The sequence below is a fragment of the Hypanus sabinus genome, chromosome 9, assembly GCF_030144855.1.
Source record: "Hypanus sabinus isolate sHypSab1 chromosome 9, sHypSab1.hap1, whole genome shotgun sequence".
NCBI lineage: Eukaryota > Metazoa > Chordata > Chondrichthyes > Myliobatiformes > Dasyatidae > Hypanus > Hypanus sabinus.
In genome coordinates, this window is record NC_082714.1 from 21999935 (window position 1) to 22014665 (window position 14731).

The window sequence follows — 14731 nt, forward strand, 5'->3', positions numbered from 1 at the left end:
TAGGACTTCCCAATTACCAAGTACACCCATGCCTGTGCTTTGCAAGATCCTTTCTGATACCATTAAAATTGCCCTTTCTCCAATTCAGAATCTTAACCCAAGGACCAGTGTGCTGTCTTTACGACAGTTATTTAGTTTATAATATTTTCGCTTAGTAATTCATTCAATAGTATTTTCTAGTTAGAATTAGAAGTGTTTAAAGTATATTCATTGCATGTAAAATATATCGGCATGCGATGACGTCACATCCGGTTTCGCAGCGTCTTGTGGGAAAGTTCCGGTTTGAAATTAGCGCGAGGGTGGGGGCTTTCCACGAGGCTCACCTGAGCACAAGCAGTTTTGCAGGCATGAGAAATCACAGTGAGAGCAACGCTGTAAGTTAATAGATACTCGATATATTGAACTAAGATGTTAATGCTGATCCTGTTAGAGGTAACGACGGTAGATAATGTTTATGCTTTCGTTAGTTAAAGAGTCGCGGATAGTTTGCATGGAAGTGTATTTAAAGTAGTCAATGGTGCAGGTAAACTCTCCCTGTATACTGCACCTTAGTGTAATGTAGTTATAGTCACCTTTGCAAGTATTTACACTTGAAATGTGATATTAAGGAAGGAACAAATACTGTATCAATCTTGTATTGTTTTATCAACAGTTTTCACCATATGTTAATGTGAAGAGTGAACAGTAAATGGTTAATCTTACTGCGATCTGGTTCTTATTAACTGGTTTATCTCGACGTTAAATTCGGCGTTCGTTACACGCGAAGGAGAACGTTACAGTGAAAAAGCGGCATTATCAGGTGTTTCAAGTGCTGCAATGTCAGCTCAACCCAGCATCAAGTCGACGCCGCCCAGCGACAAGGGCGGTAAACGGACATCAAGTAAGCCCACCCGGGCGTTATCAGGTGTTCCAAGTGCTGCAATGTCAGCTCGATCCGGGATCAAGTCGATGGCGCCCAGCGACAAGGGCAGTAAACCGACATCAAGTAAGTCCACCCAGGCAAGAGCCAAGGCAGAAGCCGCCAAGGTGCGACTGCGTTATGCCAGACAAAAAGCAGTTTTGAAAATGAAACTGGCCATCAGAGAAGCCGAAATCCAGAAAGAACTGGCCGTCAGAGAAGCCGAAATCCAGAAAGAAAAGGCTGCCAGAGAAGCCGAAATCCAGAAAGAAGCCGAAAAGGCTGCCAGAGAAGCCGAAAGAGCTGCCAAAGAAGCCGAAAGGGCCGCCAGAAAGGCAGAAGCCGCCAAGGTGCGACTGCGTTACGCCAGACAAGAAGCAGTTTTGAAAATGAAACTGGCCACCAGAGAAGCCGAAATCCAGAAAGAAAGGGCCGCCAGACAAAGAGAAGAGGCTGCCAGAGAAGCCGAAATCCAGAAAGAAAGGGCCGCCAGACAAAGAGAAGAGGCTGCCAGAGAAGCCGAAATCCAGAAAGAAAGGGCCGCCAGACAAAGAGAAGAGGCTGCCAGAGAAACCGAAATCCAGAAAGAAAGGGCCGCCAGACAAAGAGAAGAGGCTGCCAGAGAAGCCGAAATCCAGAAAGAAAAGGCTGCCAGAGAAGCCGAAATCCAGAAAGAAAGGGCCGCCAGACAAAGAGAAGAGGCTGCCAGAGAAGCCGAAATCCAGAAAGAAAAGGCTGCCAGAGAAGCCGAAATCCAGAAAGAAAGGGCCGCCAGACAAAGAGGAGAGGCTGCCAGAGAAGCCGAAATCCAGAAAGAAAGGGCCGCCAGACAAAGAGAAGAGGCTGCCAGAGAAGCCGAAATCCAGAAAGAAAGGGCCGCCAGAGAAGCCGAAAAGGCTGCCAGACAAAGAGAAGAGGCCGCCAGAGAAGCCGAAATCCAGAAAGAAAGGGCCGCCAGACAAAAGGAAGAGGCCGCCAGACAAAAAGAAGAGGCCGCCAGACAAAGAGAAGAGGCTGCCAGAGAAGCCAAAATCCAGAAAGAAAGGGCTGCCAGAGAAGCCGAAATCCAGAAAGAAAGGGCCGCCAGAGAAGCCGAAAAGGCCGCCAGAGAAGCCGAAACCCAGTTGGAAATGGCAAAAATATCGACAGAGTTGCAAGTGCTGCAGCTAGAAAGAGAAGGAGAAGCTGCCATGGCGGAAGCAGAGTACATAGAAGAAGCTGAAGGGTCGCGTGATCTGACCGAAGCAAGACCTACTTTAGAAAGGACCAGACTGGAACGCACAAGCGACTATGTACAATATCAAACAAACTGGCAGGCTCGTCTCCCCTCTCCATACCTATTCGATAACTTCCCCAGCTACGAGGAAGAAAATTTACCCTCGCGGCTTCGTGATGAAGTCAAGAATGAAAGAGCTGACAACCGATATTCTTTGACACCAAAGTTACAAAGTTCGATGCGAAGAGACGCGGAGGTGGAATCCAGGATGGCAAATTCCATGAGAAACGTGCGTTCTCAGTCATATAGGCGCCAACGTACTTCTCCAGCCCGCATGCCGCTTACAGCCGATCCCACGCTGCAGTATTTAGCACGACGGGATCTCGTCACTTCGGGACTGTACCAGTTTGACGATAAACCCGAAAATTACCGTGCATGGCACTCCACATTCACCAACGTGATCGACGGGGTCCAGCTCAGTGCAACCCAAAGGTTGGACCTTATGGCGAAATGGCTGGGGAAAGAATCACGCGACCAGGTGAGACGCATGCGTTCAGTGTACATCAACAAACCCGAGCTAGCCTTAAGCGAAGCGTGGGAGAGACTTTGGGAGAGATATGGGGCCCCCGACATTATTGAAGCGGCGCTATATCGACGTCTGGAAAACTTTCCTAAGGTGTCAGCCAAAGATCACTTTAAGTTAAGAGAATTCGGAGATTTACTCATGGAGATCCAAGGCGCCAAAGAAGATGGCTATTCAGCTGGTCTAGTATACCTAGATACTCCATCCGGGATTAGACCAATCGTGGACAAACTTCCATTTGGGCTGCAGGACAAGTGGCTGACTGTTGCCTCAGAGTACAAGGAAGAGCACGGTGGTCGATTTCCTCCCTTTGAGCACCTCACTGAGTTTGTGCGCAAGGAGGCGAAGAGGCGAAACGACCCTAGCCTCGTGGGTCCAGGTAGATCCTCCTCGAATGTTTTCAACATTGATAAACCCGTGTCAGTGCTCAAGACTGAAGCCCTTACAACTAACAACGACCCTGGCGAGTATTGTCCATTGCATAACAAACCTCACCCCCTGAAAGCATGCAGAATGTTTAGGGAAAAACCCCTTGAAGAGAGGACGGCTCTTCTCAAGGAGAAAAGAATATGTTTTAGATGCTGTTCCTCAACCTCTCACCTCGCCAGAGAGTGTACGATCGCCGTGAAGTGTCCGGAATGTGATAGCACGGATCACGTCGGGGCCATGCATCCCGGCCTGTCACCGCAAACCGACAGCGCTCCTTCACCCCCACAACAGGACGGCGGGGAGGGAAAGGCTCACTCTAGGTTAACAGCTGTCAGCACGAACTGTACAGAAGTTTGCGGTCAAGCTCAGTCAAGTCGTTCTTGTTCCAAGATCTGCCTCACTAAGGTGTACCCTAAAGGAGCCAAAGACAAGGCCATCAAAGCCTATGTGATTCTGGACGATCAGAGCAATCGTTCACTAGTCAGTCCAGAGTTCTTTAAATTGTTCAACATTGAGAGTGAGCGGTTCCCATACTACCTCAAAACTTGCTCAGGCAACATGGAAACCCAAGGAAGGAAGGCAGAAGGCATCCAGATCAAGTCCCTGGATGGTAAAGTCGTCATCTGTCTCCCTCCGCTCTTAGAGTGCAATGAAATCATGAATAACCGCGCTGGGATCCCGACACCAAGTGCGGTGCTACACCAGCCGCATCTCCACCACATCGCCAAACACATCCCAGAACTGGATCCGAAAGCGGAAATACTCCTGCTATTAGGAAGAGATGTTATCCAGGTACACAAGGTTAGGCAGCAGGTCAATGGACCACTCGACGCCCCCTTCGCGCAACGTCTGGATCTGGGCTGGGTGGTGATAGGAGAGGTGTGTCTCGGTGACGTACACAAACCGACGGTCGACACACTCAAGACCAATGTGCTAGAGAGTGGCCGCCATTCGATTTTTCAACCCTGCACAAGTTCCATGTATATCAAGGAAGCTTAACAAGCGCGAGGCAAGCGACGAGTCGCTGGGCCAGTCAGTCTTCGCTCAAACAAAGTATGACAACAAACTTGCACAATCAGCTCAAGATACCATTTCTTTAAAAACCAAAGACACCAAGGTCTTCAGAGATGAAGCAAATAATGGGGTTGCCCCATTGCCTATCAGAGAACCACGCCAGCGCTCACCAGATAACAAAGAGCAGGCAGTCAAACGGTTCACGTCCTTACGGAAAACCCGGAAAAGGAAACCTGAGATGCAGCAACACACCCGATTGGCCCACGAGGTACTGTGCACCCTAATGGCAGAGGTCACAGCCATTATAAACGCACAATCATTCCTACCTGTGTCTTCTGACCCAGAAAACCCCTTTATACTTTCGCCATCAATGCTCCTTACGCAGAAGGCAGGAGCACCTCCTCCACCAGGAGACTTCTCAGACAAGAATTTGTACACAAAGCAATGGAGACAAGTCCAGGCTCTGGCAAATCAGTTCTGGTCCCGCTGGAGACAGGAATATCTACCCTCGTTGCAACAGAGACGAAAGTGGACAGAACCCCGCAGGAATCTTCAAGTTGGAGACTTAGTCCTGCTCAGGGACAAGCAGATCACCCGCAACAGCTGGCCAATGGCCGGAATCACTGCTACATTACATAGCGAGGATGGACATGTCAGGAAGATCGAATTGAAGACTACCGACCAAGGCGATGTGAAAATTTACCAAAGGCCAGTTACAGAAGTTATTCTACTTCTACCCAATGACTGATTAAGAGACTAAGTTTGTACTCTGCTCATTGTGACCTTACGAAGGTCAAGCGGGGAGTGTGCTGTCTTTACGACAGTTATTTAGTTTATAATATTTTCGCTTAGTAATTCATTCAATAGTATTTTCTAGTTAGAATTAGAAGTGTTTAAAGTATATTCATTGCATGTAAAATATATCGGCATGCGATGATGTCACATCCGGTTTCGCCGCGTCTTGTGGGAAAACACCGGTTTGAAATTAGCGCGAGGGTGGGGGCTTACCACGAGGCTCACCTGAGCAGAAGTAGTTTTGCAGGCATGAGAAATCACAGTGAGAGCAACGCTGTAAGTTAATAGATAATCGATATATTGAACTAAGATGTTAATGCCGATCCTGTTAGAAGTAACGACGGTAGATAATATTTATGCTTTCGTTAGTTAAAGAGTCGCGGATAGTTTGCATGGAAGTGTATTTAAAGTAGTCAATGGAGCAGGTAAACTCTCCCTGTATACTGCACCTTAGTGTAATGTAGTTATAGTCACCTTTGCAAGTATTTACACTTGAAATGTGATATTAAGGAAGGAACAAATACTGTATCAATCTTGTATTGTTTTATCAACAGTTTTCACCATATGTTAATGTGAAGAGTGAACAGTAAATGGTTAATCTTACTGCGATCTGGTTCTTATTAACTGGTTTATCTCGACGTTAAATTCGGCGTTCGTTACATGCGAAGGAGAACGTTACAACCAGACTTATCCTTTTCCATAATTACCTTGAAACTAATGACATTATGGCCACTGCAAAGTGTTTCTGTCCTGTCACCTGCCCTGTCTCATTCCCTCATAGCTGATCTGGTATTGAACTCTCTCTGTTTGGGACTTCTATATACCGACAAAGGAAACTTTCCTGAACACATTTGACAAACTCTATCCCATCGAGTCCTTTTACAGTGTGGAATCCCAGTCAATATGTGGAAAGTTAAAATCATCTATTATCACAACCTTATGCTTCTTGCAACAGCTGTGATCTCTCTACAAATTTTCTCCTCTGAATCCCGTGGATTATTGGGTGCTCTATAATGCAGCCCCATTAATGTCAGCATATCTTATTCCTCAGCTCTACCCTTAAAGCCTCAGTCCATGAACTCTCAAGTCTGTCCTGACTGAACACTGCCATAACATTTTCTCTCCCTGATATTGACACTCCTCCGAATTAATCCTTCCTGCAACTCAGTAATGCCTCAGTATTCCATGTGCTGATCTATGCTCATCCACCTTGCATTGAAATACACACAGAACAGTAGGCCCAGCGCGCTCAAGCCTTTTGCTTCCTGACTTTGTATATACGCTTAACGGCATCTTTCTCCACACCCACTCCACTATCTCTTCAGCCGCCCTGGTTCCCTTCCCTCTGCAAATCTAGTTTAAACCCTCCCCCGCAGCTCTTGCAAACCTTCCTGCGGGGTTGTCGGTCCCCGTGCAGCTCAGATGCCAACTGTTCCTTCTGTATCGGTCCCACCTTCCTTGGAAAAGAACTCAATGATCCAAAAACCTGAAGCCTTCCCTCCCACACCACCTCCTTAGCCACGTGTTAAATTGTACCATCTGCCGATATTTGGCATCACTAGTGCATCGCACCAGTAGCAATCCTGAGATCGCAACCTTGGAGTTCCTGCTCTTTAACTTAGCCCCCAAATTCCTGAATTCACTTTGCAGGAACTCATCACCCCTCCTACCCACGTCATTGGTACCGGTGTAGACCAGGACATCCTCCCACGTGAGAATGACATCCCGGGATGTCCCTGATCCTAGCATCCGGGAATCTCGTTAACATCCACAGAACTTCCTTTCTGCTTGCCTGAACAACGAGTCCTCCATCACTTCAGCTCGCCTTTTCCGCCCCCTCCCTTCAGAGCCAAACTTTCTTCTCCGAGGTCAACCCCCTCCCCAACAGGATCCAATGCGATGTGGGGGAGGCCACAGGGGTGCTCTGCACTGGCTGCCTATCCCCTTCCCCCCTCCTGACAGCACCCTGTTATCCCTGTATGTGGAGTTCAACCATTTTCAGCTCCGACTCCTAACACTGTATGTTTGAAGCTCCAGCCAGGTGTAGGAATTAAGGAGGTCTCTATTGCATTATCCTGCCTGGCATCACGACCGTCAGAAAGAAAGCGTAAATGACGAAAATAAATCTACCTATGACTCTCCCCGGCGAGCCACCTCCCACTCACACAATGGCTGTTCCGCTTAAACGTAACTTCTTTCTACTGGCCCTTGTCAAGTGCCGAACCATGCACAATGTAATGTCTCCTCGGGACCAGGAGACCAGCCGCTCACTTCTTTTAAACTCCACCCGTACGCCGGGGGTTCCCAACCTCTTCATGCCAGGACGCCCATCATTAACCCCTGCTCTACGCAATCCAAGGTGTCCTCGGAGACTGTGGCGCACAAAAGCCTTGAGTGTTGGTTGCTAATGCAGAACAACGCGTTTCACTGTATGCTTTGATGTAGCTGTCACAAATAACTGATTCTGAATTTGGCGCCACGGTAGCACAGTCACTGTCACAACTTGGGAGTGTCGGAGTTCAGTGATGTCCTCACCACGGAATGCGTCGGTTTTCTCTGGTTTCCTACCGGAGTCCAAAGACTTACCGGTCAGTAGGCTGATTAGTTAAATTGTTCCATGATTAGGCTGCTGGGCGGTGAAACTCAAAGGCCTGTTTCCACAGAGGATCTCAATAATAAAATAGAAATAAATGAAGTATATGTATGCAGAGTTGTAATGAAAAACTTATTTGCAGTAGCATCATCTCAGCAACAGAAATATCACTGGATCCATGGCAGGTCGAACCACTGCAATAAGGGTTTCAGACAAGTGGAGCATCGGTATTTTCCTTTACCCGGCCTGCAGTTCACAGCCGTATCCAGCAGAGGTCAGTATGAAACCTCTTCAAAATTCTGGAGCCTCTGTTGCTTGGATGGAGGGAAAGGTGTAATTTTTCTGCAAAACCAGGGTTCATACAGTATCCCGGCAAATTTTATCCTAATCGACAAAGATGTACTCCGAGTTTAGACAGATATTTTAGTTAGGCATTGGTGTGAAGGAATATGGACAAAAGAGGGGAGTAAGAATTTCACAGAATGGTGCAACAGCCTCGACAGAATGAATGGATTACAGCCAGTCCTGATCTCATGTTGTGAGCCGCATCTTTGGCAAAGGTTATTGCCACACTGAACTCTTATGTACGAAGTGCAGTGGTCCTTGGAGCAATACATTAAGAAAATGTCCTCATACGTCCTCTTGATTCTCATAAATACTCCGGAGAGCACCACTTTACACTTCCCTCCAGTTTAAACAAAATAATGTTTCACTGATCTCTGCTTCTCACCGAATCGCTCATTTCCTACCTGTGCTGCTACAGCCCTTTTAGTCCATGAAATTTAATGCTGATGCTAAGGCTAATAGGTGTCACTTTATCAGAAGGGTTTTGAAGATCTATATCCTTTCTCTCTTTGGTCCTGTCAATGGCCTCGACAAAGGTCTTATTTAGTCAGAAAACGTTTTTTAACTTATCTATATTGGCTTTCTCTTATCAATTCATACATTTCCATGTATATGCTAATTCTGTCCATGAACACTACTTTTTATTTCTATTTTTGCACTAATTATTTAATTTAACTATTATGTGTGTGTATATATATATATATACTTAGTGTAATACACATTTTTTCTATTATTATGTATTGCATTGTACTGCTGCCACAAAGACAACAAATTTCTCACCATATGCTGGTGATATTAAAGCCGATTCTGATCCTGAATCATCACCTCTAAGTGTTAAACTGAGCGTTAAACTGATCAGACTGTGGTTGCTGGATTTACTCCGCGCTCTGCTTTAAAAATAAAGATATCAGGTTTATAACTGTCCAGTCGCCCAGGACCTCTTCCATACTGCAGCATGGTGGCCACAACTTCCTCTCATACATCCCTCTGCAATTCCCTCCATTAGTTTCTTTATTGACATAGGTTGCATCTCATCTGGGCCAGGAAATTTATGGACTGCAAGAACAACTATCCCTTCTCATACTTCCGCTCTATCCAATCTTAGCTTATCCAGTCTCTCAATTATATCCCCATTTGCCAACAACCCAGTAGCGTTACCAAGTGAGGTAATGAATGATATCAGGTACTCAGACACTCTGCCTCTTTTTTATAATGACCCTGGATCAGTGCACACCTACCAACTTGCCATCTCTCATCTTATTATTCATTCATTGCTTATGTTTCTGTAGAAGACTGTTTGATTCTACTCTCCTTTTGCCCGCTCCCTCCCCCAGAATATGCATGATTCTCACTTGTGTTATCAATCTGATACACACCCTTAGGTTTGTTTTATTTGCCTCCTTCCCTTCCTTTGCTTGTCCAAGGATAGCTGCCTTGAGTGTCCTGCCACTTTATCTAGTGGGAAGGTATCTGGATTATCCCAGAATTATCTCCTCTTCTTTGCCTTTTATACAAAGGGTGGTCTAGGGTAGATGGAGTCAATTTTAGAAAACCTCGCACATTTATTTTTCAACATAGGCCCCTCCTATATTTACACACTTAGTCCAGCGGTCGTGGAGCATACGGATCTTGGACCTCCAGAAAGTGTCCACAGCAGGGGTGAATGATAAGTTCATGGCGATGAGTTACACAGCTCTTATTACATGCACATGCTGTTCAACTCTTTGAGTGATTATGCAGAAAGTTTGAAGTTAATAACTCATCAGTTAATAGCTCATTGGGGTGATTGATAAGTTTGTGGCCTAAGGTAGAAGGAGGTGAGTTATTAACTTCAAACTTTCCTTTAAACTTCAAACTTCAAACTTAAGTCCCAATAAGGACTCCTGCCAAATACCACTAGTTACCAACAGCCAACCAGAACAGGCCCCCTTTATTTTTGCCTCCTGCCAGTCAATCTTCCATCCAAGCTAATACCCTTCCTGAAATATCATGGGATGTTATCTTGTTACGCAGCCTCATAGGTGACACCTTGACAAAGGTCTTCTGAAAATCCAAATAAGCAGTTTTTGTCTATCCTGTTCGTTATTTTCTTAAAGAATTCCTACAGATTTGTCAGGCAAGATTTCTCCTTAAGGAAATCATACTGACTCCGGCCTACTTTGTCATCTGCCTCCAAGTACCCCGAAACCTCAACCTTAATAATGGATTCCAACATCTTCCCCAGTCCTGAAATCAGGCTAACTGGCTTACAATTTCCTTTCTTCTGCACCCTTCCCTTCTTAAACAGTGGAGTGAAATTTGCAATTTTCCAAGTCTCCTGAACCATTCCAGAATCTAGTGATTCTTGATAGATCTTTAATAATTTCTCCACAATTTCTTCAGCTACCTTCCTCAGATGCTGCAGGCCTTCTAGCCCAGGTGACTTACCTACCTGAGACCTTCCAGCTTCCCAGGCAACTTCTCAATTAATGATAGAAACTACACGCACTTCTGCCCTATGATACTCTTGAATACCTGGCATACTGTTAATGTCTTCCACAGTGAAGACTGACACAAAATACTTGTTCATCCATCATTTCTTTGTCCCCACCATTACTACCTTCCAGCATCATTTTTCCAGCAGATCTATATCCACTCTCACCTCTCTTTTACTCTTTATATAATCTGGAAAAATTATACCTCTTTTATTTTATTAGCTAGCTTTTCTTCATATTTAATCTTTTCTCTCCTTATGGCTTTTTAGTTGCCTTCTATTGGCTTTTAAAAGCTTCCCAATCCTCTAACTTCCCTCTGACTGCTGTATTATATACCCTTTCTCTTTCTCCTTTTGTGCCATCATTGACTTTGCTTGTCAGCCACGGTTAGTCATCCTCTCTTTAGACTACCTCTTCACCTTTGGAACATATTAATCCTGCACCTTCTGATACGCACCCAGAAACTCCAACCATTGCTGTTCTGCCATCATCCCTGTTGGAGTCCCCTTCCAATCAACTTTGGCCAGCTCCTCTTTCATGCCTCTGTAATTCCCTTTAATACACTGTAATACTGATACATTTGTCTTTAACTTCTCCTTCTTAAACTGCAGGGTTGATCCTATCATATTATGATCTCTGCCTCCAAGGGGTTCCTTTACCTTAAGCTCCCTAAACAAATCTGGTTCATTACACAACATCAGTCCAGAATTTCCTAGTGGGCTCAACCAATATGAGATAAAACTGTTCTGTAAAATGGGTGCAGAAGATCTCAGAACTCACAAAGAAAATTCTGTCTGAAGTCCTGGTCAATGTTTACTCCTCAACCAGCACCACTCAAACAAATCTGGTCATTGTTGCACTGATATTCATTGGAGCTTACTCCCCTTGCAGTTTCATTGCTGTGTGTCCTGCAGGATGCACAATGAAGCTCCTTCAGCTGCCCTAAAAGTTGGGTTTTATTAGGGGCAGGGCAAGTGCTGAAACAATTGTTCCATGCATGCTTTTGCTTTTTGTCCAGACATTAAGGGTTTGTTAAGTTTGTATAAGACAGCTCATTTACAATAGACTATTTCCTGACAGCAATTGACAGTCCTAAACCAGACTGATTTAGCAATTAGCCTTTCAACTTTCCTTCCCACTTTCAGCCGAGACATGTTGTTCCTGTAGAGAAGAAAAGGTTAATATCTCTGCTTCATTTGTTCTATTTACACAGATCTTTTGGAAATATTTCAAGAAAGGTGAACTCTCCAGATCATAAACACAATTGTCCTTTTAAAGACATTTAAACTCTCAGAACATCTCACTGTCAGCAGAGAAGGCAACTAACTTCGTCTGAATCTGGAAAGTGCTTTTTGCTTGGTGTGAATCCACAGATGAAGAAATGCTGCAAGATGTAAATATCAGAGAAACAAATAAAATAAATTGACCCTTCCCAGGAAACAGATTCCATGACTTTGTAAAACAATGTATGGAAGCTAATTCATTTGCGGTGTCTATGTGCCTAGACTACAAAATTGTGTGTGTATGTACTTGTAGCTGCACATATGCATACTGCACAGCTGTCTGTATGTCTTTTGCATCTGTGCGTGTGTGTTTATGTATAAAGCTGCATATTTTGTTTGCTATATGCCCATATGTGTGTATCAGAAATCTCCCTGAAGATTGTGCTCAGAAGATTTATCCGATTACTGGGGATTACCATATATTTAAGAACTCCCACTGAATTGTCCAAACTCCCCTAGCATGCAATCAGCAGAAAGGAAAATTTCTCAGTGGCATCCGAGACAAAGCATAGACATTTTCCATAACATTGACAGCTAACATCGCACAGCCTCTTTGCAAATGGCTCACAAAATAACAGGGTTCAAATCAGTTGTCAGAGGATTTGTCAAGAAGCTAACCACTGATGAAAGTACATGATCAACTCAGGAGAGACAGCTTCATTGCCTTGGTGACTCATTCATCATTCTGCCTTGAGTAAAATTGCCTACTGATTAAATCAATCTCAAAGTGCTCAGGTGTAACTATCAGCACCCCGGAGGGGAGCATTCCTGTGTGAATGATACCTAAAAGTTAGTTAAGCCCATCGCCTGACTGAGGCACAGGTTGCCAACAGCAGCTCACCAGAGCCCTCTGTTCTGGGCCAGTTTTTCAAGTTGTCCCTGGGTGTAGCCCCTCTTCTTCATGCACCATCAGGTGTTTTTTGGCTGGTCTCTCTTTCGCTCTTCTTGGGGATTCCACATTAGCGCTTGCCTGGTGATGTTGGTAAATGGCTTACCATTTGAAAAAGAGTGTGCGGAAGCTGGTTTGTGTGTCCTATCCACCCCAATCTCCTCTTCCTTAATTATTCTTCTGCTGCTGTTCGGTGAGTTCTTTGCCTTAGATCAGTGTTGCTGATGACTTCTCTTCTGGCCAGTAGATCCAGAGATTTTTTTTAAAGATCTGCACTTTCCAAATGATAGTTTTTGTTATCCTCCAAGATTTTACAGAGAACTGACTTCACACTGGGGTTGAACACGGTGCATGGTGACGGCTCCTCGGAGCACCAGATGCTCTTGAGACGGATGAGGGTTGCCCCAGCTTAGCCCCACCTTGTCTTGACATCTGCATCGGTGCCGCCCTGTCTGTTGATGATACTACCCAGGTAGGTGAAGGCTTCTACCTACCCGAGTGGACTTCCCTCAAGAGTGACTGGGTCAACACAGTTTGAGTTGATCTTGATGACTTCCAGTTTTCTCTTTGTAGATGTTACTGCCCACTTGCACTGATGTGGTTGTCATGTCTGTTTTTCCTTGATCTTCTTGTGGGCGTAGGACAGGAGAGCTACATCATTAGCGAAGTCTAGCCATGTTTCCATAGGGTTCACTGGATCCCATTTCTTTTCAGTGTTGTAGATGTCTTCATGATCCAGTCTATGAGCAGAAGGATCAGGAAAGGGGATATCTGTCACCCTTGTCTGACTCCCATTTTCACCGGAAAGCTGTTGGTGGTCTGTTCGCCATGGTTGACTCTGCAGGACGTTCCCTCGTATGAATTCTTGATCAGTCTGACCATCTTGCCTGGTAGTCCATTGTGCCACAGGATCTTTCTATCTATTCAATCAAAGGCTTTTTCATCATCGATGAAGTTGTTGTACAGAGATGAATTCCACTCAATTGACTGCTCGACTATTATACTTAATGTCGCTCTTTGGCCAGTGCATTATCCGTTCCTGTATAAGCCTGTATGTTTATCTCAGCTTGCTTCTGCAGCATCCTCCATCCTTTCCAGTGTTATCCTGAAGAAGACTTTTTCAAGGACTGACAAGAGTGTTATGTCTCTGCAGCTGGAGGAAATTGCTAAAGTCTCCTTTCTTAGGAATCTCGACAAGGTAGCCCTCTTTCCAGACTGTTGGTATTTGCTCTTCTTCACAGATCTTCTAAAAGAGAGGGCACAGCCCCTCTACTGTAGTGTGCAGGTCTGCGTGGAGAGCTTCTTCAGGGCTGTCGTCCGGATCAAATGCTTTTCCATTCTTTAGCAGCCTTACTGCTTTGCTGATTTCCTCTCTGGTAGGCACATTGCAGTTTACGGGTAGGTCAGTATTGGCTGGAGGGATGTCAGCTGAGTTTAGAGATGCAGGTCTGTTTGGCAGATCTTCAAAGTGCTCAGCCCCCCTGTTCAGCTGCTGCTCTGTCCCCACAATGGCCTTTCTATCCCTGTCCTTGACTAGTCTCTCAGGCTTTCTGTACCTAGAGATAATTTCTTTCTGGTGTCGTACAGCTTCCTCATGTTTCCAGACCCGCTGCTTGTTCTACCAGGCCGTCTATATAACTGCACTTGTCTGCTTTAACACTCTTCTTCGCTGCCCCGAGAGCCTCTGCATGCCCTTCCTGTGTGTTTGTCTTTCCCACTCTAGTCCTGCTGTTATCCATGACTGCTTTCTCCTGCCTCCTCAGCTTGATCTTGGTAAAGTTTCAGCTGAGGTTCACTCTTCTTGCTGGTCCTTTTTGGCACTGAGTACCTCCTTAAATTTCTGCCACTTGTGTAGATCCTCTTCCTCATGTAGTTCTTGTAGCACTTGGAACTTGATGATAAGGACCAATTAGAATGTTTCTTGGATCTATGTGTCTCTCAAAAAGTTGGCGCTTTCCCTCAATGATGCTGATTTCATCTATTTCTTCTCCAGTTTTAGCTTCACAGCTAAGAGCTGATAGGCAGATGTGACAAGTGCTCCCCTCCTCAACACCAGCGATCGTTCATCAGGTTCGATTCCTGCCAGTTTGTACATTCTCCCTGTGACTGCATGAGTTTTTACCTCTCACATTCCAAAGAAGTGTGGTTAGGATTAGGAAGTTGTGGGCAGGCTATGTTGGCGATAATGGTGGGCTGCTCCCAGCACATCGCA

At 45.2% G+C, this 14731-nt stretch overlaps 1 protein-coding gene across 4 annotated transcripts; it reads left to right on the top strand.

Moving 5' to 3' along the window:
• The first annotated feature begins 226 nt into the window (after window positions 1–226).
• On the top strand, window positions 227–14731 carry LOC132399160 (plectin-like). Of its 4 annotated transcripts, none has more exons than XR_009513891.1 (4): window positions 227–374; window positions 653–5211; window positions 7671–7802; window positions 11561–14731. XR_009513891.1 is itself a non-coding variant. In XM_059979224.1 (2 exons), the coding sequence occupies exon 2, from the start codon at window positions 817–819 to the stop codon at window positions 4123–4125; it is 3309 nt and encodes a 1102-aa protein (XP_059835207.1). In that variant the 5' UTR covers window positions 227–374; window positions 653–816; the 3' UTR covers window positions 4126–5526. The 4 variants fall into 4 exon arrangements, 1 of the variants encoding a protein (XP_059835207.1); XR_009513892.1 differs by having other exon boundaries at window positions 7674–7802; XR_009513893.1 differs by lacking the exon at window positions 653–5211.

Bases quoted from the DNA above. Each gene is read 5' to 3' on its own strand.
- LOC132399160 (XM_059979224.1), top strand. From the start codon at position 817: ATGTCAGCTCAACCCAGCATCAAGTCGACGCCGCCCAGCGACAAGGGC.